This window comes from Ranitomeya imitator, chromosome 4 (genome assembly GCF_032444005.1).
Source record: "Ranitomeya imitator isolate aRanImi1 chromosome 4, aRanImi1.pri, whole genome shotgun sequence".
Classification (NCBI taxonomy): domain Eukaryota; kingdom Metazoa; phylum Chordata; class Amphibia; order Anura; family Dendrobatidae; genus Ranitomeya; species Ranitomeya imitator.
In genome coordinates this window covers 361,232,171-361,253,953 of record NC_091285.1, presented here as the reverse complement: position 1 = coordinate 361,253,953, position 21,783 = coordinate 361,232,171, and the positions used below count along the sequence as shown (strand labels likewise).

Here is a 21,783-nt window from a genome sequence, read left to right as displayed (position 1 = left end):
GCGCACGGCAGGGCTTGGAAGGGAAGGAGCGCCATTTGACTTTTTGAATGAAAAATTGGCTCCACGCTTTAGAGGACACCATGTCACGTTTGGAGAGCCCCCGTGTGCCTAAAAATTGGAGCTCCCCCACAAGTGACCCCATTTTGGAAACTAGACGCCCCAAGGAACTTATCTAGATGCATAGTGAGCACTTTGAACCCCCAGGTGCTTCACAAATTGATCCGTAAAAATGAAAAAGTACTTTTTTTTCACAAAAAAATTCTTTTAGCCTCAATTTTTTCATTTTCACATGGGCAAAAGGATAAAATGGATCCTAAAATTTGTTGGGCAATTTCTCCTGAGTACACCAATACCTCACATGTGGGGGTAAACCACTGTTTGGGCACATCGTAAGGCTCGGAAGGGAAGGAGCGCCATTTGACTTTTTGAATGAAAAATTATCTCCATCGTTAGCGGACACCATGTCGCGTTTGGAGAGCCCCTGTGTGCCTAAACATTGGAGCTCCCCCACAAGTGACCCCATTTTGGAAACTAGACCCCCCAAGGAACTTATCTAGATGCCTAGTGAGCACTTTAAACCCCCAGGTGCTTCACAAATTGATCTGTAAAAATGAAAAAGTACTTTTTTTTCACAAAAAAAATTTTTTCGCCTCAATTTTTTCATTTTCACATGGGCAATAGGATAAAATGGATCATAAAATTTGTTGGGCAATTTCTCCCAAGTACGCCGATACCTCATATGTGGGGGTAAACCACTGTTTGGGCGCACGGCAGGGCTCGGAAGGGAAGGCACGCCATTTGGCTTTTTAAATGGAAAATTAGCTCCAATCATTAGCGGACACCATGTCACGTTTGGAGAGCCCCTGTATGCCTAAACATTGGAGATCCCCCACAAATGACCCCATTTTGGAAACTAGACCCCCAAAGGAACTAATCTAGATGTGTGGTGAGGACTTTGAACCCCCAAGTGCTTCACAGAAGTTTATAACGCAGAGCCATGAAAAAAAAAATTATTTTCTCAAAAATGATCCCCATGCCGGGGCTCGGAAGTGAAGTAGTGACGTTTTGAAATGCAGACTTTGATGGAATGCTCTGTGGGCGTCACGTTGCGTTTGCAGAGCCCCTGATGTGGCTAAACAGTAGAAACCCCCCACAAGTGACCCCATTTTGGAAACTAGACCCCGAAAGGAACTTATCTAGATGTGTGTTGAGGGTAAAAGGCACTGCGTTTTACCTGCGGATTTTCCGCGGATTTCCAGTGTTTTTTGTGCGGATTTCATCTGCGGATTCCGCACGGTATTTTCCGCACCATGGGCACAGCGGATTTGGTTTTCCATAGGTTTACTTGGTACTGTAAACCTGATGGAACACTGCTGCGAATCCGCAGCAGCCAATCCGTGGCGGATCCGCAGCCAAATCTGCACCGTGTGCACATAGCCTAATTCTAAAGGTATGTGCACACACTGCGGAAAACGCTGCGGATCCGCAGCAGTTTCCCATGAGTTTACAGTTCAATGTAAACCTATGGGAAACAAAAATCGCTGTACACATGCTGCAGAAAAACTGCACGGAAACGCAGCGGTTTACATTCCGCAGCATGTCACTTCTTTCTGCGGATTCCGCAGCGGTTTTACAACTGCTCCAATAGAAAACCGCAGTTGTAAAACCGCAGTGAAATGCGCAAAAAAAACATGGTAAATCCACCATAAATCCGCAGCGGTTTAGCACTGCGGATTTATCAAATCCGCAGCGGAAAAATCTGCAGAGGACCAGAATACGTGTGCACATACCAAAACCCTAACCCTAGCTCTAACCCTAACCCTTGCCCTAACCCTAGCTCTAACCCTAACCCTAGCCCTAACCCTAGCCCTAACCCCTAACCCTATTCTAACATTAGTGGGAAAAAAAAATTCTATATTTTTTTATTGCCCCTACCTATGGGGGTGACAAAGGGAGGGGTCATTTATCATTTTTTTATTTTGATCACTGGGATAGATTATATCTCAGTGATCAAAATGCACTTTGAACGAATCTGCCGGCCGGCAGATTCGGCGGGCGCACTGCGCATGCGCCCGCCATTTTGGAAGATGGCGGTGCCCAGGGAGAAGACGGACGGACCCAGGCAGGATCGGTAAGTATGAAGGAGTGGGGGGGGAGCATGGGGGGGGGATCGGAGCATGGGGGGTGGATCGGAACGCGGGAGGGGTGGAACGGAGCACGGGGGGGTGGAACGGAGCACGGGGGTGGTGGAACGGAGCACGGGGGGGTGGATCAGAGTGCGGGGGGGTGATTGGAGCACGGGGGGGTGATTGGAGCACGGGGGTGAGCGGACAAGAGCACGGGGGGGAGCGGAGCACAGGACGGAGGGGAGCGGGGCAGTGTACCGGGCAGATCGGAGGGCCGGGGGGGCGATCGGTGGGGTGGGGGCACATTAGTGTTTCCAGCCATGGCCGATGATATTGCAGCATCGGCCATGGCTGGATTGTAATATTTCACCCGTTATAATAGGTGAAATATAACAAATCGCTCTGATTGGCAGTTTCACTTTCAACAGCCAATCAGAGCGATCGTAGCCACGGGGGGGTGAAGCCACCCCCCCTGGGCTAAACTACCACTCCCCCTGTCCCTGCAGATCGGGTGAAATGGGAGTTAACCCTTTCACCCGATCTGCAGGGACGCGATCTTTCCATGACGCCGCATAGGCGTCATGGGTCGGATTGGCACCGACTTTCATGACGCCTACGTGGCGTCATGCGTTGGGAAGGGGTTAAGATTTTGTATTGTGGCTAGGCTCTCCTCATTAGTGAATGGAGCCGTTAGGGTGGCTAGATCTAATTGTTTGATTTTTGGCAAACTGATTTTTTAAAGGAATTTGTTGATAGATTCCTCATTCAGGGGCTTAATGGAGTGATCTGAGTTAAGATTTTACAAAGTTGAGTAGTATTCGGTGAAGGTGTTCGATATGTCTTTAGGACGGTAGCTGTTTATACCGTTTGGGGATGAAATTTTCTCGATCCTTTGTTTAATTCTATTGTGTTTTAGTCTGTTTGACATATACCTAGTTGGTTTATTGAGAGAGTAATAGGTTGAATTTGCAGGATTTGATAATTCCTTCTTGAGTTCTTGTCTAAGGTCCAAGATTTTTAGTTGTAGGGAGAATATAGGGGAAGCAAGACCCGATTGTAAATCTTCTTTAGTTTTAATTGAAGATTGGAGCGAGTTAATTTTATCCCTGTGTTATTTTTTGTGATTTGATGAAATTTTCATAAGAATTCCCCCAAGCACCACCTTGTGGGCATTTCCAATATGGAAAGGGTTGATTTCATCCAAAGAATTCTCAATTAAGTATTTTTTATTAATGGCCAATTCAATTTCCGTTTTATAGAAAGGGATTTGTAGTTGAGTGGCATAGCTCATAGCTGTTTGTTTTGGAAGAGAGGGCCTATTAAGAAGTTTCCTGATATTGGGAAGAGATCAGAGATAGATCTGGGTAGGACTGAGCTTTCTTCAAATTTAGAAAATGTCTGTGACAACTAGATACATTTCAGATGAAGATTTGTGAACGTTAGAGAAGTGGGTATATTCCCTAGATGTAGTGTTTAAACAATGGAGCACAGCGAATAATTTTTTTTTTTTGCTAGCCAGGAATTTAGGGTTGGGAAGTTATGCCTCGTGGTAGAGAATGAGTCAGTGTGACCATCAGGTACCATATTGAAGTCTCAGAGGAGTATTAATTCTCCCTTCTTTATTGTCTGTATTTTTATAACTAATTTGTCAGGAATTTGAAGATTTTTTTTGTTAGGGCATAGACATTGACAATTATGCAGAGGCGGTTGTTGAGGTGGCAGACTAGAATGTGGTATCTCTCCTGCCAGTCACCTATCTCCTCGGGTAGTTCAAAAGAAACAGAGTTTTTAATCATTGTGGCTACTACAGCTTTTTTCTTTTTGGGATTGAGAGCTTCAAAGATGTGGAGGTAGTCTCTGTGGTGGAATTTTGGGTGGTTATCTTTGTTAAATTTAGGTTCTTGAAGGCAGCTTAGGTCTGCGCGACTATTTTTAATCTCCTTCCATATTGCGAACTGCCTTGTTTTTGATACTGCCTGGTATTTGGCTTTGATATGTGCAGATAACACACGGATTTAGTGCATTTCTGCAGGAGAAATGCACTAAAAATATTTTTTCCTGTGGATTTTAAGCATTTAAGCAATTTAATGGGGAAAATCTGTAGATAAAACTCAGTACAACAGCAAGAGACATTAATATATTGATACACTGTGCATGAGATCTCTATAAATAACATACACTTTGTGGAAATGTAAGACACTGCATTTGTGTTGCAGCTGAGCTACGAAGCATCAAAAACACACCAAAAACTCATCATGGAAACTTAACCTAAGAAGTTAGGAGCAATTAGGAGGCCATTTAGATGTAATTTTTTTTCTACAGAACTGAAGTCAAATCGCTTAAAAGGAACCAGTAGGGTCAATCCTCCTAAGCTGGTTATGATTATGTAGGTCATAAGAAGTTTAATAAAGTGATACCTTAATATCTGTGATCCGATGTCTCATTCCAGAGAAATCCACATTTTTCTTAATCTCTAAATGAGCTGTTAAGATCTATGGGTCGAACATAGACCTTACCAAATGCTCTCCTGATCTACATGTTTCTCACTGGTATATCCCCCTTTCATTTTATATAATCTCTGGAGGCTAATTCTCAGGAAGATCAGTGGCCTGCCTGTTGTGAATTCTGTGGCCAAGCTCCCTCCTGTGGTCGTGAGTGGTACTTCGGCTGGTTCTGTCTATGAGCTTCCTTCGGTGGATGAGAGTAGTACTGCGGCTTCTGAGTTTCCTTCCTCAGGTGATGAGGTTAAGTCGTTAGGTGCTGCTCTATTTAACTCCACCTGGTGCTTTGATCCTGGCCTCCAGTCAATGTTCTAGTATTGGTCTTGCTTCCTCCTGGATTGTTCCTGTGGCCTGTCTATCCTGCATTAGCTAAGTTCTGCTTGTGTACTTTTGTTTGCTATATTTTCTGTCCAGCTTGCTATATTGGTTTTTCTTGCTTGCTGGAGGCTCTGAGAGGCAGAGGGAGCACCTCCGTACCGTTAGTCGGTGCAGAGGGTCTTTTTGCCCCTCTGCGTGGTTGTTTGTAGGTTTTTGTGTTGACCGCAAAGCTATCTTTGCTATCCTCGGTCTATTCAGTAAGTCGGGCCTCACTTTCCTAAATCTATTTCATCTCTGTGTTTGTATTTTCATCTTTACTCACAGTCATTATATGTGGGGGGCTGCCTTTTCCTTTAGGGAATTTCTCTGAGGCAAGGTAGGCTTATATTTCTATCTTCAGGGCTAGTTAGTTTCTCAGGCTGTGCCGAGTTGCATAGGGAGCGTTAGGCGCAATCCACGGCTACCTCTAGTGTGGTGTGATAGGATTAGGGATTGCGGTCAGCAGAGTTTCCACGTCTCAGAGCTCGTCTTATGTTTTTGGTTAATGTCAGGTCACTTTGTGTGCTCTGAACTTCAAGGTCCATTGTGGTTCTGAATTACCTGTTCATAACACCTGCTTATAGATATTAACAGTTCATTTACATATTAAGGAAAATGTGTATTGGATCGCAGATATCAAGGTATCATTTTATTCAAATTCCTATGACCTATATGCCCATGCAGACAGTTTTGAAAGGTTGATCCTACTGACAGATTCACTTTTAATAAAAAAAATTTGTAAAGTTAAATCACTTTTAATGCTGGATAGAATTAGCAAATAAGATTTGAAAATGTAGTTATTCTTTAATAAATACATGTAACGGATACCATACGGAGTGCCATCCCGGACCTAGGGTTACTCTGTACCGGGTTTGGTGGTCCTTATAGGGGAAGTCACAGTGTCAGCGCCCCGGTCTGTGGCCCTGGGCGTCCAAATTAAAGGAAAGGGTATTTGAATAAAGTTTGCTCGCGATGCCACCTGTGGTATTCAGTCAGGGGTGACCGACGCTGCTTAAAGGGGTCCCCTGGGGTGATGGTACTGCAGCAGGGATGGTATGGCTTCCCACAGGTGAAGCTGGGTCCCCAGGGCTCCCGGTGTAGTAGGGACAGATGGTAGATGTTGTAGAAAAAAATAGAGAACACAAGGTTGCAGTCTCTTCACCTCTTTACTGGTGCAAGGCAGTCACAGTCCAGGGTACCAGATCACAGGTGCTGGTATGGTCTAGCCAGCTTGGAAGCTGTTCAGGAATGGCCCTAGCTAGGTGGTGTTGGAAACCTTCCTCTCTGTGCTGCGTTGTACTCCCTTGTTGCCTCATGCCTCACACAAGGTCCTCACTTTCTCTCTGTCCCCCTTTAGGTAGGACACTACCAGCATGACAGGTAACTCAAGCCTTTTTACAGGGTCTCTAATTATGACCCAGGCTCTATGTGTTACTGTGCCTTCGGGTGTTAATGGTGGACAGGTGACTTGAAATCCAGCTGTCCTCCGGTTTCTGCCATGGAGCATGAAGTTACCCCCAAAATCGCGGTCTTCCAGCTACCGGTATCTGCGCTTCAGCATGGAGGAAGCTCAGTCACAACTTCCCTCCAGCTCTTCACTCTCCTTTGCTCCTGTTCCTCCTTCACTATCTCTACAACTGTTCTTTTCCTTTCTTTCCTTTCAGGAGCTGCAGCACCTCACGTGGCTGCACGACCCCTCTTCCTCTCTCAGACTCTCTCCATCTGTTTCCACTCTGCTCTGTCCCTCTGACAAACTCCTCTCACCGACTCCTCGCTCTGTCTCTCCCTTCGACAGACTAAGTCACTTCTCCTCCAAGCCAAAATATATAAATTATCTAGGAAAGCTCCCCTGAAACTGGGTTCAGAGCTTCCCCTTCTGGCCTGGAGTCAGAACACGTTGCATGTATGTGAATACCTGTCAAAGGGATCCTTCCTCACTTCCAAGCATCACTCCAGGCATCACTCTCCCCGTGAGGAAAACAATACCACTGTAACAACTGGTTACCTGGGTGTTATACATACAGTGGCATTAATCAATCAAAGGAAGGAGCCTACATTAAAAAACATGTATTTTTTTTACTGAACTCTGCAGGATGCTATAGTGCAGTCTACCAATCTATTCTTTGCCTTGTTTTTTTCACAGTATACTGACAAATTCTGGCCACACAAAAGCCAAAAGGACAATTTGACATATGGACACATATGTGTGTACAGTACTTTCCTAGTGGACACAACTTTAAAATCACTTTAAAGGGAACGGAAAACTTTTATTATTACTAGTATTATGTATACAGCGAATGTAGGGTAGGAAGCATGAAGTCTTATTGAAGTTTCAACAGCTGTGCAAGCAGAGAAAGAAGTCAGAGAAGATGAGGCACTTGTTTAGTATAGCAGAGTTACAAACAGTTGTATTTGCATTGCTAGTCGTGTTAAAATGTAAAGTTTTCACCTATGCAAGGCGTACTTTTAATTTCTGTTTCAGCTGGAGTTTAGAGAATATACTGCTGCGATGTCTAAACAGTACACAGATATAGAATACTACTCTTCTTTCTGTGTAGCAGATTCTTTTAATACATCCACTTCCAGTGAAAAGATATTAGTAAAAGTTCATTATTTTCTTACTTTTTTTTAGAAAATAAATAAACTTTTATTAATATTTTTTCACTGGAAGTGGATGTATTAAAAAAATACTAAGGTGATTAGCGCCACATTCGCTTGGAGTTTATTTCCCTTTGAATTCACCACCTACGTGGATCTGAAGCAGAATCAACACACAGTTCTCCAAAGTGAGCTGCACACCGTATTGGATTATACAAGACACGGAGAAAAAGTGCCTAAAAAATTGATTCCTTGAGAATCTCAACATGCATTTCTTACTGATTGAAGGTGAGCATAACCACAACTAAAAGATTTATTTACTGTTGATAAAAACGTATTACGCTCAGAGGAAGCACCACACTTGTCTTTTTTTTTCCCTCTTTCCCTAAACCAGGGTATTTCTAAAGGCTTGTGTAGCACATAGACAGAAGTAGCAGCAGAAAAGAGGGTAGCATACAGCTGTACTAAACAGTGTGGCTGTGAATCCAGCACTGAAGCAAAATACATTTTCTAGAAGCTACAACTTGATCTCCCAGTGTCTGTCTCATTTGCTGAGTGTTCATCACTGCTTTTCCCCTGTCAATTTTCCCTAGTCTTGTAGATGCTCTATAATCTGACACCTCACTCTGTTGGCACAGCTTTGACACTCTTATTTAAGTCACACGCTGTCCAATTCTTTGTGATCCTCCTTGAGATGGTGCCACTCCTTCATTGGAGTCCAGCTGTGTTTAATTAAACTGATAGGACTTGATTTGGAAAGACACACACCTGTCTATATAAAACGTCATAGCTCACAGTGCATGTCAGACCAAATGAGAATCATGAGGTCAAAGGAACTGACCAAGGAGCTCAGAGACAGAACTGTGGCAAGGCACTGATCTGGCCAAGGTTATAACAGAATTTCAGCAGTACTCAAGGTTCCTAAGAGTACAGTGGCCTCCATAATCCTTAAATGGAAGACGTTTGGAACCATCATGTCTTCCTAGACCTGGCTGTCCAGCCAAAGTGAGCAATCGTGGGAGACGAGCCTTGGTGAGAGAGGTAAAGAAGAACCCCAAGATCGCTGTGGCTGAGCTCCAGAGATGCAGTAGGGAGATGGGAGAAAGTTCCACAAAGTCAACTATCATTGCAGCCCTCCACCAATCGGGCCTTTATGGCAGAGTGGCCCGACGGAAACCTCTCTTCAGTGCAAGACATATGAAATCCCGCATAGAGTTTGCTAAAAAACACATGAAGGACTCCCATACTACGAGAAATAAGATTCTCTTGTCTGATGAGACAAAAATAAGCCTTGTTAGGGTTGGCAGATTAAGATGAAGTGCGATCGCAACCCGGAGTCCACCATGTGGAGATGTAAAACTGCAGCTAGTAAACAATGGCGGAATCGTGCGGCAAATGATTTTGAAAACACATGGGGTTAAATAGCACCCTGTGTGAATAGAAAGTAATTTCCCAACTCTGTTAGCTTCACAGAGGGGTAGAGACAGAAATACAGCTGTCCCTGGACAGTATGGCGCACCTAGATGCCACGCTAGTGAAAACAGTGCTACGTGAAATCCCGTCACTTCACAGGTGGACGCAACACTCTCAGGGGCAAGGAAACAGGTAGTGGACACAGTCACAGCATATGCACTCACACAAAAACCTCTCCGGAGGTGCCGGAATTCTAAAGGCTATACGCCTGCCCTGAGCACACACAAACAAGTAAACACTACTGTAGCGTTCCACACACACATATGACATAAATGATCTTAGCGCACCGATGAGCGCCAAAGATCCTATTATAGACTGTGCCAATCAGACAGAACCTTGCTTGCGGGTCAACCTGGAGCCGGCACAGGACCTGAGCAGCTGACGACCGACCATCAATGAGAGGTTGCCACCTCACAAGCATGCTCAGTAGAGCGAATCTTGGACTTAGTCTCAGGAATGACTGCTCGCTGCTGTCTATTATTAGTTACCATAGCTGAACCCGGAGAGGCAGCGGTAACAATGCGCACAGCCTGAGTCTGAGCAAGACACTGAGACCGATGTCTTTGCTGAATACCATCTACTGTGGTTGAGACCAAATGGGAGACCACAGGAGAAGATAAGGCTTGGGATCCATCCTGTGCAGAGGGAGAATCCCGGCATCTAACAGACCTTTTGGTTGATAAGTCTAAGCAGTATGTGTGGAGAAAATCAGACACTGCTCATCACCTGCCCAATATAATCCCAACAGTGAAACATGGTGTTGGCAGCATCATACTATGGGGTGTTTTTCAGCTGCAAGGACAGGACGACCGGTCATTGAAGGAAACATGAATATGGCCAATACAGGGATATCCTGGATGAAATCCTCTTCCAGAGTGCTCTGGACCTCAAACCTGGCTGAAGGGTCACCTTCCAACAAGACAATAACCCTAAGCACACAGCTAAAATAACAAAGGAGTGGCTTCAGAACATCTCTGTGACCATTCTTGATTGGCCCAGCCCTGACCTAAACCCAATTGAGCATCTCTGGAAAGACCTGGAAATGGCTGTCAACCAACGTTTCCCCATGCAACCTCTTGGAACTGGAGAGGATCTGCAAAGCAGATTGGCAGGGGATCCCCAAATCCAGGTGTGAAAAACAACAACAAGACTCATGGCTGTACTAGCTAAAAGGGTGATTCTACTCAATACTGAGCAAAGGGTGTGAATACTTATGACAATGTGATATTTCAGTTTTTCTTTTTTAATACGTTTGAAAAAATTACTACATTTCTTGTTTTTTTTAAGTCAAGATGGGGTGCAGAGTGTACATTAATGAGAAAAAAAATGAACTGCAATGAAACAAAGAGTGAAAAATTTAAAGGGGTCTGAATACTTTCCGTTCCCACTGTATATCCAGAACAATGACACAAAAAATAAGGCTAGAATTCATATTTGAGACTGAGTCTCTGTTAGAGGATTAAACATAAGTTCTGTCAATTTTACCATATACTACACTTTTTTTAATATGATGGGCTTTCAAACAAACCCACTTGTGGTCAATGGGGTCTGAATGGTGTATCTTATTTCTTTCATCGAATTTATCCATTTCTTGCAAGAGTTACATTTATCTGTTATGTTATGGTGAACCTACCCTCAATAAAAATAGGTAGAATGTACATTACATATATTGAGAACTTAAACTGCAGCTGCATAGTTAAAGGGAACCTGTCACCTGAATTTGGCGGGACCAGTTTTGGGTCATATGGGCGGAGTTTTCAGGTGTTTGATTCACCCTTTCCTTACCCGCTGGCTACATGCTGGCCGAAATATTGGATTGAAGTTCAATCTCTGTCTTCCGTAGTACATGCCTGCGCAAGGCAAGATTGCCTTGCGCAGGCGTGTACTACGGGGGACAGAGAATGAACTTCAATCCAATATTGCGGCCAGCATGCAGCCAGCAGGTAAGGAAAGGGTGAATCAAACACCCGAAAACTCCACCCATATGACCCAAAACCAGTCCCGCCAAATTCAGGTGACAGGTTCCCTTTAAATAAACACTTATGAAAATCACACATGCAGAAAACATTAACCTAACACTTAGGACAGTTTCACACACCCATGTTTTAACATCCATAATCAAACTGCTATGTAAGAAATGGTCACAGGTCTCCTGACTTGGATTTGGCAGCCTGATACATGCGTATGTGACTGCTAAGTTCAGGTCAGGAGATCCTAGGCCAGTCTGTGCATCACAGTCCGAGTACAGACCACAAAACAAAAATGTGTCAAACTGGCTTTAAAGCATTATAATATGAAGAAGGATCAAGCATTTTCAATGGCTTGTGCTGTGTAATATGGCAAATTAAGTGTGCTGCATCCTGATATGTAACATGTCATGTCATGTCATGTCAACATTTTCTACATCTGTATATATTTCCTGCATCTAGGGCTGTGTGCAGCAATCACCTAACAGAAGTTTGCACTATAGTAAAATGTCATATCAGATTTGCCAACCATACTTTAAGGGTATGTTCACACGTTCAGGATTTCCATCCTTTTTTTTTCAGGACAGTTTTTTTAAAAAACTGCAGCTCTTGGCAGAAAACGCAGGTCCTTTTTTTGGTCCTTTTTTTGTCCTTTTTTGATGCGTTTTTTTGATGCGTTTTTTGATGCGTTTTTTTATCCTTTTTTTATGCAGTTTTCTATGCAGAGACTGTGTGTTTCCTAGGAAGCTTTTTAGGGCTAAAATGGCTGAAAATACCCTAACCCTACCCCTAACCCTACCCCTAACCCTAACCCTAACCCTACCCCTACCCCTAACCCTACCCCTAACCCTAACCCTACCCCTATTCTAACCTTAGTGAAAAAAAAAAAATTCTTAATTTTTTTATTGTCCCTACCAATGGGGGTGACAAAGTGGGGGGGGTGTCATTTACTATTTTTTTATTTTGATCACTGAGATAGGTTATATCTCAGTGATCAAAATGCACTTTGGAGCGAATCTGCCGGCCGGCAGATTCGGTGGGCGCACTGCGCATGCGCCCGCCATTGTGCAAGATGGCGGCGCCCAGGGAGAAGACGGCCGGACGGACACCGGGACGCCGGGTAAGTATAAGGGGGGGAGATTAGGGCACGGGGGGGGCATCGGAGCACTGGGGGGGGGCATCGGAGCACGGGGGGGGCATCGGAGCACGGGGGGGCGGGATCGGAGCACGGGGGGGCAGCCACACTCCGCCCACGCACTTCCGCCCGCTCCCCCGCACTTCCTGCTGCAGCGGTTCTGCACATCAAATCGCAGTAAAACCCGCAGATATATTTTTGATCTGCGGGTTTTACTGCGATTTTGACCTCACAATGGAGGTCTATGGGTGCAGAACCGCTGCGGTTCAGGAAAAAGAAGTGACATGCTCCTTCTTTTTTGCCGCAGCTATTCTGCGCGGCTTTTTAAACGAAATTACGGACCATGTGCACAGCAGTGACTGTTTTCCATAGGGTTACATTGTTATGTACCCTGCATGGAAAACTGCTGCGGAACCGCAGTGGCAATACCGCTGCGGTTCCGCAGTAAAAAACGCACTGTGTGAACATGGCCTAATACTGCCAGATTGAGCTTTTCAGCGTTAGAAACAATGGCCAGTATAGAGTAGATACTGTTTTAATACAACAGAAAAGGTTATAAATTTCACTAATACAACATGTTTTCATACAAGTTATACTGCATTACAACTTACATTTTTGTGGTTTCATTCTACAAAAATCTGAAATAATAACACTTTGAAGAGACATGCACACTGTAGTGTCCTTCCCTATACCAGAGCTATGTTGCATACATCCACTGAATGCAAGAACAAAAAAGGAGTAAGGAGCATCAAGAGAGAATAACAAAGTGACCCTTGATCTCTCATAAAAAAGTCTATGATGCTTTTGTTTTTCTTTAATAAAATTATAGAGCAAATAGGTCAAATAAAATAGGTCAGTTCGCTTTCAGTTTTTGTCTGTTGTCTGCTTTGTTAAAAATAAAAATCAATTCCCTTCTATTATTCCTTTGCTAAATGTGAATTCACAATACTGCTCTAACAGAGGAGAAAACTCTATTATATACAAAGCTGAAAACTGCTGAGATCTAAAACCAATGCCTGGCGTTTACAAGGTCTCTCACCAATGAACAGTATGCAAAAGAAACATTTATCAAATGTCTATAATCATTGTTATACAAAAGAAAATACACAGGTCAGAAGATCCACATTTTAAGTCAGATCATGTATCATCAACATTTTAATTTAGTAACTAATACTTACCTAAATTTGGCCGTAAAGGTGCTTCTGTTGGAGCTGAAAGAAAAAAATCAAACATGTTCAGTATGAATTTTGATATAGCTCTACAGGTCAGTAATCATTAAAGAATTGCAAAGAAGGCTCACGATAAAATATAGCAATAGAAACTCGCGCATAAAGAAGTAAAATTCCCAGTTTCCGGGCTTTGAAAACAGCCCTGAGCAGTTTTCCAGTACTAAAAGCCGACAGCAGTTGGCCGTTCCTGTTACAGACCAACGCCAGCGAGTTTGGCCTCAAAGCTATGCTCAGCCAGGTGGCCTATTCCACCATCGAGAAGGAGTGCCTAACCATGGTCTCGGCCCTGCAATATTTGCAGCCCTACCTGTATGGTCGCACCTTCAATGTGGTGGCCGACCACCACAACCCCCTGATCTAGTTACAATCCGTGTCTGGCACCAATGGAAGGTTGCTACGCTGCAGCCTTGCCCTCCAACAGTATGAATTTGCAGTAAAACACAAAAATTGCAGTGAGCATGGCAATGCCGATGGGTTGTCCCACTAGGGCGAACCTGCTGAGGTGCGCATGGAGGAGTACCGAGAGGTCCTGCCTCCGTAACGCAGTCCAAAATGGGGAGATGTTATGATAATATAAATATGCCATATTCTGAGTATAATTCTAGAAGGTTCCTTGGCTTTACAGACACACGCTGTGGGCTTTTTTACCCCTTCCCAGCTCCTTCTCCCCACACACTCTGTGCAACGTGATACTAGTGTGCTAGCAGCTCCCAACTGAGTAGTTTATGGCCCTAAGCTGGCTGAAGGCAGTTGTGGAAAAATGTGCTCTTTTGTTCATTTAAAAATGTAATAGTAGAGCATAACTTGACCCCAATTAGTGATAGAGTTATAAAAGTTACATATTCCGAATGTCCACTGATAGCTCTATAACCCAGTGAAATCTCTAGGATCCAAACCCAACAAAATCCAAGAAATGGATTTCTCCGTAAACAGGTCATGTATCCACTTCGTGCTTACACTAAAATGAACGCCCATGTCATGCTGAGCATAATGATAATTTTGTCTTCTACAATTCACCGTAAGAGATATGGGTAATAGAATATTTCATAACTGTTCAGAAAGGGGAGTTCCCTGTTGTGAATTCTGCTTTTGGGCTCCCTCCGGTGGTTGTAGGTGGTAATGTAGTGGTCTCTGGGCTGCAGTCCTGGACAGGTGTATCTACTGATTGCAGTTCTGACTGGAGTATTTAGGTTTGCAGGACTCATTAGTCCTTCCCAGTTGTCAATGTTTCTTGGGAAGTATTTGATCTCTGTCTGGCTTCTCCTGCTTAGCTGCCAATTCAGCAAAGATAAGTGTCTGTTTCTTTTTCTATGGCACACAAGCTGTGTGCTTGTTTTTGATTGTATTCCTGCTCTGAGTTTAGTAGTCTCTGGAGTTGCAGATATACGTTCCATGTCTTTAGTTAGATGGAGGAATTTTTGTATAATCTGCTGTGGATATTTTTGGAAGGGTTTTAATACTGACCGCACAGAACTCTGTCCTATGCTTTCCTATTTTAGCTAGAGCGGCCTCTTGTGCTAAATCCTGTTTTCTGACTGTGTGTGTGTCTTTCCTCTCCTACTCACAGCCAATATTTGTGGGGTGCTGCCAATCTTTTGGGGTTCTGCTCTGAGGCAAGATAGTATTCCTATTTCCATCTTTAGGGGTATTTAGTCCTCCGGCTGTGACGAGGTGTCTAGGGCTTGTGAGGTACACCCCATGGCTACTTCTAGTTGCTATGTTAAGATCAGGATTTGCGGTCAGTATAGTTACCACCTACTCCAGTGAAAGTTTTCATGCTGCTCCAAGGTCACCGGATCATAACAGTTCCCCAACCACCCAGTGAGCTCAGCACAGTGGGAGTGCCTTACATTTGAGCACAGGTATAAGACACAGAGGCAGGACTAGAGCCCCCTCTCTCCCTCTGTCTCTTGGACTGGGACACCTAGCAGATACTGTGCCTGAGGCATTGGGACATATGCTCCTCCTCCTCCCTGCAGCATGGCTTAATATGGAATGACATAAGACAAATGTAAGTTTATTTTCTACTTTCAACCCTTTTATTTTGTAGTTGCTTTGTACATACTATAATTGTCTCATTTTTGTAATATCTTTTTAGACTTTTGTAAACACTGCCATTTTTTTTTGGAGTAAAAGTTATAATATTTACTAGCTTCACTTTATTTGCTCTAAAACGTACCCCCAGCATTCCCTGTAGTAAATTACACTACTGATTGGGTTGGCTCCTGACCCGCTATTAATTATAGTAATATGAGCTGGTGGCAACGAAGCGTTCTGAGGTGGTTGGGCAAAACTGGCATCGATGGATGGCGTTTGATAATTATAATTCCTGCCTGAGTGGGAATAGTTATATCGCCCTCACTGCAATGTGCCCAATAGCCAGTACATAGCAAGGCAGCCTTTCTGATGACTAATTATCCTAGGTGCAGTTACCTGACTGACGTAAGGGTAAGGGGGTACCAGAGAGCTGCAAGTTTCAAATCGGAGCTGGGAAGTGGGATATAAATAAATCCCTGAAGAAAGAACTGGGACAACCAAACACCCCCGGTTCAGGACATGCACCGAGCCTTTGTGGGGTATCAGTACTGTGGTTCCTGTATGGTCCACAGTCTGATGATGGCTGTTAAGAAAATATTGGGATTTGTAGGTTCATGGAGTACAATTGTATATGAAGCTGGCTTGACATTACAGTTGATTGCTGTATTAATTTTAGTTCTTGTATTCAAGTACAATGTTGGGTTCTACTTATATGTTAATCAATTATGGTGGTTCTGGTGATGCATTCATGTACTTATGATGTTTCTAGTGACCTATTTATTTGCAGATGTTGGTTCAGGTGTTGTATTTATGTACTATTGATGGTTGTGATATGTTTATGTACTGATGGTGATTTTGGTGTGGTTTTCATATACATAATGTTTCTGGTGATAAATGCTTCACTATAACCATAATTACTGCATGAATACATCACCAATGCCATTATTAGTACATGATAAAAGCAACAATACTACATGAATTTATCACTATTCAAACAGGAATATGTCACCAAAACCATCATCAGTACAGGCATTTGTTACCAGAACCACTATCAGTAAAGGTATATGGCCCCAGAACCACCATCAGTTTTGTTCCAGACTGTATTTGTCGCATGACGGATCCAAAAACCATCAGACATATCACTTTATCTATAATGGGGTCTATTTAAATTCCATTATGGTATCTGCCAAATGCTGGTTCTTATAATTGCTTAGGTTTCTTGCTTTACTTGTGCCCATGTATACTTGAGAGCTTATACCTTTATATTATTGTATTATATGCAGAGGATTTTCCTCAGCATAGACTATTTCTGTAACAAATTAAGGCACAATATATGAGCTGGCATTTTGATTTTGATTTGGTTAAGTACAGGGCATTTGTTATTCCTTACATGTTGAGTGCAGCGCCCCAGAGACCTGGCCGTTGCAGTAACGTTGCTCTGCCACTGAAGGGAGTGATGGTACGTCAGATGGCACTAAAGGAGTTCTTCTGACCAGGTATCACCAGCACACATTACACTTCACACTCCGGCCACTAGGGCGGAGCAAAAGGTTTAATTTATTAGGCCACTCCTCACACTGGTAAAACTAGGGGTTGGATAGGAAGTTAGTCAGAAGCTGACTGGGTTGGATTCAGGCAACATCCCGTGGCAGGGGGTGTTGCAGGGAGAAGATTCAGGGGGTCCCTGTCAGGCGTGGGAACCTGGCAGGTACCTAGCGACAAGAACAGAACATTACGGAACCGCACCTGCACTACCCGCGGCGGTATCCTAAGAAAGAGACACGAAGCGAAGGATATTGTGGACAGTGAGAAACGAGATCAAGCACAAAGGAGAGCCAGTAGGAGTCGTGCCCGGAAAACGGCAACATCCTACTGAGGCGCGTAGCTGGTGCCCGGAACACCAAGGAAGTGACTGACTTTATGTCTTACTTCAAATACTGCAGGACAGTTAATTATAGGTTGGCTGTCTACCTTACATCACCTAAGCAGACATAGGGGGCAAAGCGTGGAGAGGGGCGTCTCTAGGGTCCCGGAAGAGCTCCAAGCCTACCCGTCGAACGGGTGCGTCCTAGCCATAACATACTGGGGGACGGAGAACGACAAAGAACTGGAACGAATTAGAGAATTAGAACGAACGAGAATAGAAGTTGTGAGGACTATCCAGAATGCTCAGCAGGGAAGCACTACAACACACAGTCGCTAGTGGTAGGCAACGATTTCCACCTGCAAAGGGAACTCTGGATGTGCCTTCGGACCGGCCGGTCTCAGACAGCCCTGTTAACAGTGCTCTGGATTGAGGATCCTGAAGTCTTCAGTAAAGAGGTAAAGCGACTGCAACCCTGTGTCCTCGTTATTGTCTGCACCTCACACCATCACCATCCACCTTACTGGGAAGCCCTGGGGACATACTTCACCTGTGGGAAGGTATACCATCTAGCTGCCATCACATCACCCCAGTGGACCCCAAGCAGCGTCGGTCACCCTGACCGAACACTACAGGTGGCGTCACAAACCCTTGACAGACTCGTATCACCTTTCATTGGGCGCCCCTTAGCAGGGTCACGGACCGGGTCCAGCCACCGTGACATCCCCAGAACTGAGCCAGCAGAGGACCGGTACCGAGTAACCCGCGGCCCTGCATCTGGGGGCGCTCCATTGAGCACATCCATACCTCCATTCTTTATATATGTTGTTTATGGTAAACACTCCCCCTCTTCTGCTTTTTTATAATTTTTTTCTATGCATAATTTTATTGGTATGTTAAGTAAAAATGGATTTTATATTTCACCATCTGGTTCTCTTCATTGGCTATGGTTATGTACGTCCGAATTTGTGTTTATATGTCACTTTAAATGATGGCAGCTCTGCATGGACTACTATTTGACAAGAACTTCAATGTGATTGTTTTTAGCTTTGTTATTTCTATTTCCCCCCTCAAAATGATTTAGTTTATTTTTCAACTGAATTGAACAGATTATTGGTAAAATTAAGCCTTTCACGATATATGAAATACAGTACAGACCGAAAGTTTGGACACACCTTCTCATTTAAAGATTTTTCTGTATTTTCATGACTATGAAAATTGTACATTCAGACTGCAGGCATCAAAACTATGAATTAACACATGTGGAATTATATACTTAACAAAAAAGTGTGAAACAACTGAAATTATGTCTTATATTCTAGGTTCTTCAAAGTAGCCACCTTTTGCTTTGATGACTGCTTTGTCCACTCTTGGCATTCTCTTGATGAGCTCCAAGAGGTATTCACCGGGAATGGTTTCCACTTCACAGGTGTGCCCTGTCAGGTTTAATAAGTGGATTTCTTGCCTTATAAATGGGGTTGGGACCATCAGTTGTTTTGTGCAGAAGTCTGGTGGACACACAGCTGAAAGTCCTACTGAATAGACTGTTAGAATTTGTATTATGGCAAGAAAAAAGCAGCAAGTGGCAATCATTACTTTAAGAAATTAAAGGTCAGTCAGTCCGAAAAATTGGGAAAACTTTGAAAGTGTCCCCAAGTGCAGTGGCAAAAACCATCATGCGCTACAAAGAAACTGGCTCACATGGGGACCGCCCCAGGAAAGGAAGACCAAGAGTCACCTCTGCTTCTGAGGATAAGTTTATCCGAGTCACCAGCCTCAGAAATCGTAGGCTAACAGCAGCTCAGATTAGAGACCAGGTCAATGCCACACAGAGTTCTAGCAGCAGACACATCTCTACAACAACTGTTAAGAGGAGACTTTGTGCAGCAGGCCTTCATGGTAAAATAGCTGCTAGGAAACCACTGCTAAGGACAAGCAACAAGCAGAAGAGACTTGTTTGAGCTAAAGAACACAAGGAATGGACATTAGACCAGTGGAAATGTGTGCTTTGGTCTGATGAGTCCAAATTTGAGATCTTTGGTTCTAACCACCGTGTCTTTGTGCGATACAGAAAAGATGAATGGATGGACTCTACATGCCTGGTTCCCACCGTGAAGCATGGAGGAGGTGTGATGGTGTGGGGGTGCTTTGCTGTTGACACTGTTGGGGATTTATTCAAAATTCAAGGCATACTGGACCAGCATGGCTACCACAGTATCTTGCAGAAGCAAGCTATTCCATCCAGTTTGCGTTTAGTTGGACCATCATTTATTTTTCAACAGGACAATGACCCCAAACACACCTCCAGGCTGTGTAAGGGCTATTTGACCAAGGAGAGTGATGGGGTGCTACACCAGATGACCTCCACAGTCACCAGACCTGAATCTCTGGGAACTCCTTCAAGATTGTTGGAAGACCATTCCCAGTGGCGACCTCTTGAAGCTCATCAAGAGAATGCCAAGAGGGTGCAAAGCAGTCATCAAAGCAAAAGGTGGCTACTTTGAAGAACCTAGAATATAAGACATATTTTCAGTCGTTTCACACTTTTTTGTTAAGTATATAATTCCTCGTGTGTTAATTCATAGTTTTGATGCTTTCAGTGTGAATGTACAATTTTCATAGTCATGAAAATACAGAAAAGTCTTTAAATGAGAAGGTGTGTCCAAACTTTTGGTCTGTACTGTATATAAACGCCATATGTCATGTCCCCCCATTTGATGGGGCTCTGGCGCTGAGCCTGCATTTTTTCCGCTGACATATGCCCCTAACAGCCGTAGGTTGAATTGCGATCCACCCGTGGCTGTTAACATGTTAAATGCTGCTGTTAATCTCTGAGAGCAGGATTTAACATGATTGCGCAGGAAGCGCGTCATTAGCTCTGCCCACGAGTGCCCCTGTCCCCTGTCACTTGATCGCAGGGCGCCAAAGAGTTGGCATGATAACCCGCGGGCCGGTAGGAGAACCCCGTGGCTGTCATTACCAAATGTGCTAAAGACCTGCTATGTGCAGCACAAGTAATCAGTAGATCGCAGCTTCAAGACTCCTAAGGAGACTATTGAAGCAAGTTGTGTAAAAAAATGTTTTTAAAAATAGAAAAAAAAATCTAAGTTAAAATCACCCACCTTCTGCCCCATTCAAAATAAATATATCAAAATATAAAAAGAATTAATCCAATCGGTAAATGGTGTAACGGGACAAAATTTAAAACGCCAGAATTTTTTGGGTAGCCAACGACATTGCAATAAAATGCAATAACAGGCGATCAAAAGATCATATCTACCCCAAAATGGTATTGCTAAAAACATAAGGTCGACGCGCAAGAAATAAGCCCTCATCCAGCCCCATGTTCCAAAAAATGGAGACACTACAGGTCTCGGAAAATGGCGCCATTTATTTATTTATTTTAACAAACTTTGGAGGTTTTTTTCACCACTTAAATAAAAAACAAACTATACATGTTTGGTATCTGTGAACTCATAATGACTTGGGAAATCATAATGGCAGGTCAGTTAAAGCATTTAGTGAACAAGGAAAAAAAAAAACAAATATTTGTCGAATTGCACCTTTTTTTTTCAAATTTCAACACACTTGGAATTTTTTTCCTATTTTCCAGTACATTATATGGTAAAATCAATGCATTAGTTCCCAAATACAACCCCACAAAAAACAAGCCATTATATGGCCATATTGACAGAAAAATTAAAAAGTTATGGCTCTGGGAAGAAGGGGAGCAAAAAACTAAATTAAAAAATTGCCCGGGGTTAACCCCTTACCGACCTCCTCCGTACTAGTACCAGTGGTCAACGCTCATAGCAATGCAGTAAATCTACTACATAGGAGCGATCTATGCATCGCTCCTATGTAGCAGAGCCGATCGACTTGTGCCAGCTTCTGGCCTCCCATTCAGGCTATTGAAGCATGGCAAAACTAAAAAAAGCATATTTTAAAAAATATGAAAAAAATTTAAAAAATATAAAAGTCTAACCCCTTAACCCCCAAGGGTGGCTTCCACGTTAATGACCGGGACAATTTTTACAGTTCTGACCACTGTCCTTTCATGAGGTTATAACTCTGGAACGCTTCAATGGATCTTGGCGATTCGGAGATTGTTTTCTTGTGACATATTGTACTTCATGATAGTGGTAAAATTTCTTCTATATAACTTGCGTTTGTGTAAAAAACAGAAATTTGGCGAAAATTTGGAAAATATTGCAATTTTCAAACTTTGAATTTTTGTGACCTTAAAACAGAGAAATATGTCACACAATATAGCTAATAAATAACATTTTCCACAAGTCTACTTTACATCAGAACAATTTTGGAAACAATTTTTTTTGTTAGGAAGTGATAAGGGTTAAAAGTTGACCAGCGATTTCTCATTTTTACATCAGAATTTACAAAACCATTTTTTTAAGGACCACCTCACATTTGAAGTCACATTTAGGGGTCTATATGGCAGAAAATACCCAAAAGTGACACCATTCTAAAAACTGCAC

The 21,783-nt window shown here is 43.3% G+C and overlaps 1 protein-coding gene across 4 annotated transcripts in view; it reads right to left on the bottom strand.

The window, feature by feature from the left end:
- RELN (reelin) overlaps window positions 1-21,783 on the bottom strand; it is a 1,116,896-nt gene that overhangs the window by 631,173 nt on the left and 463,940 nt on the right. For all 4 annotated transcript variants that reach the window (XM_069765109.1, XM_069765110.1, XM_069765107.1 and 1 more), the window contains exon 5: window positions 13,336-13,368. In XM_069765109.1, the coding sequence (XP_069621210.1) occupies window positions 13,336-13,368 (33 nt within the window). The remainder of the gene's footprint in view (window positions 1-13,335; window positions 13,369-21,783) is intronic.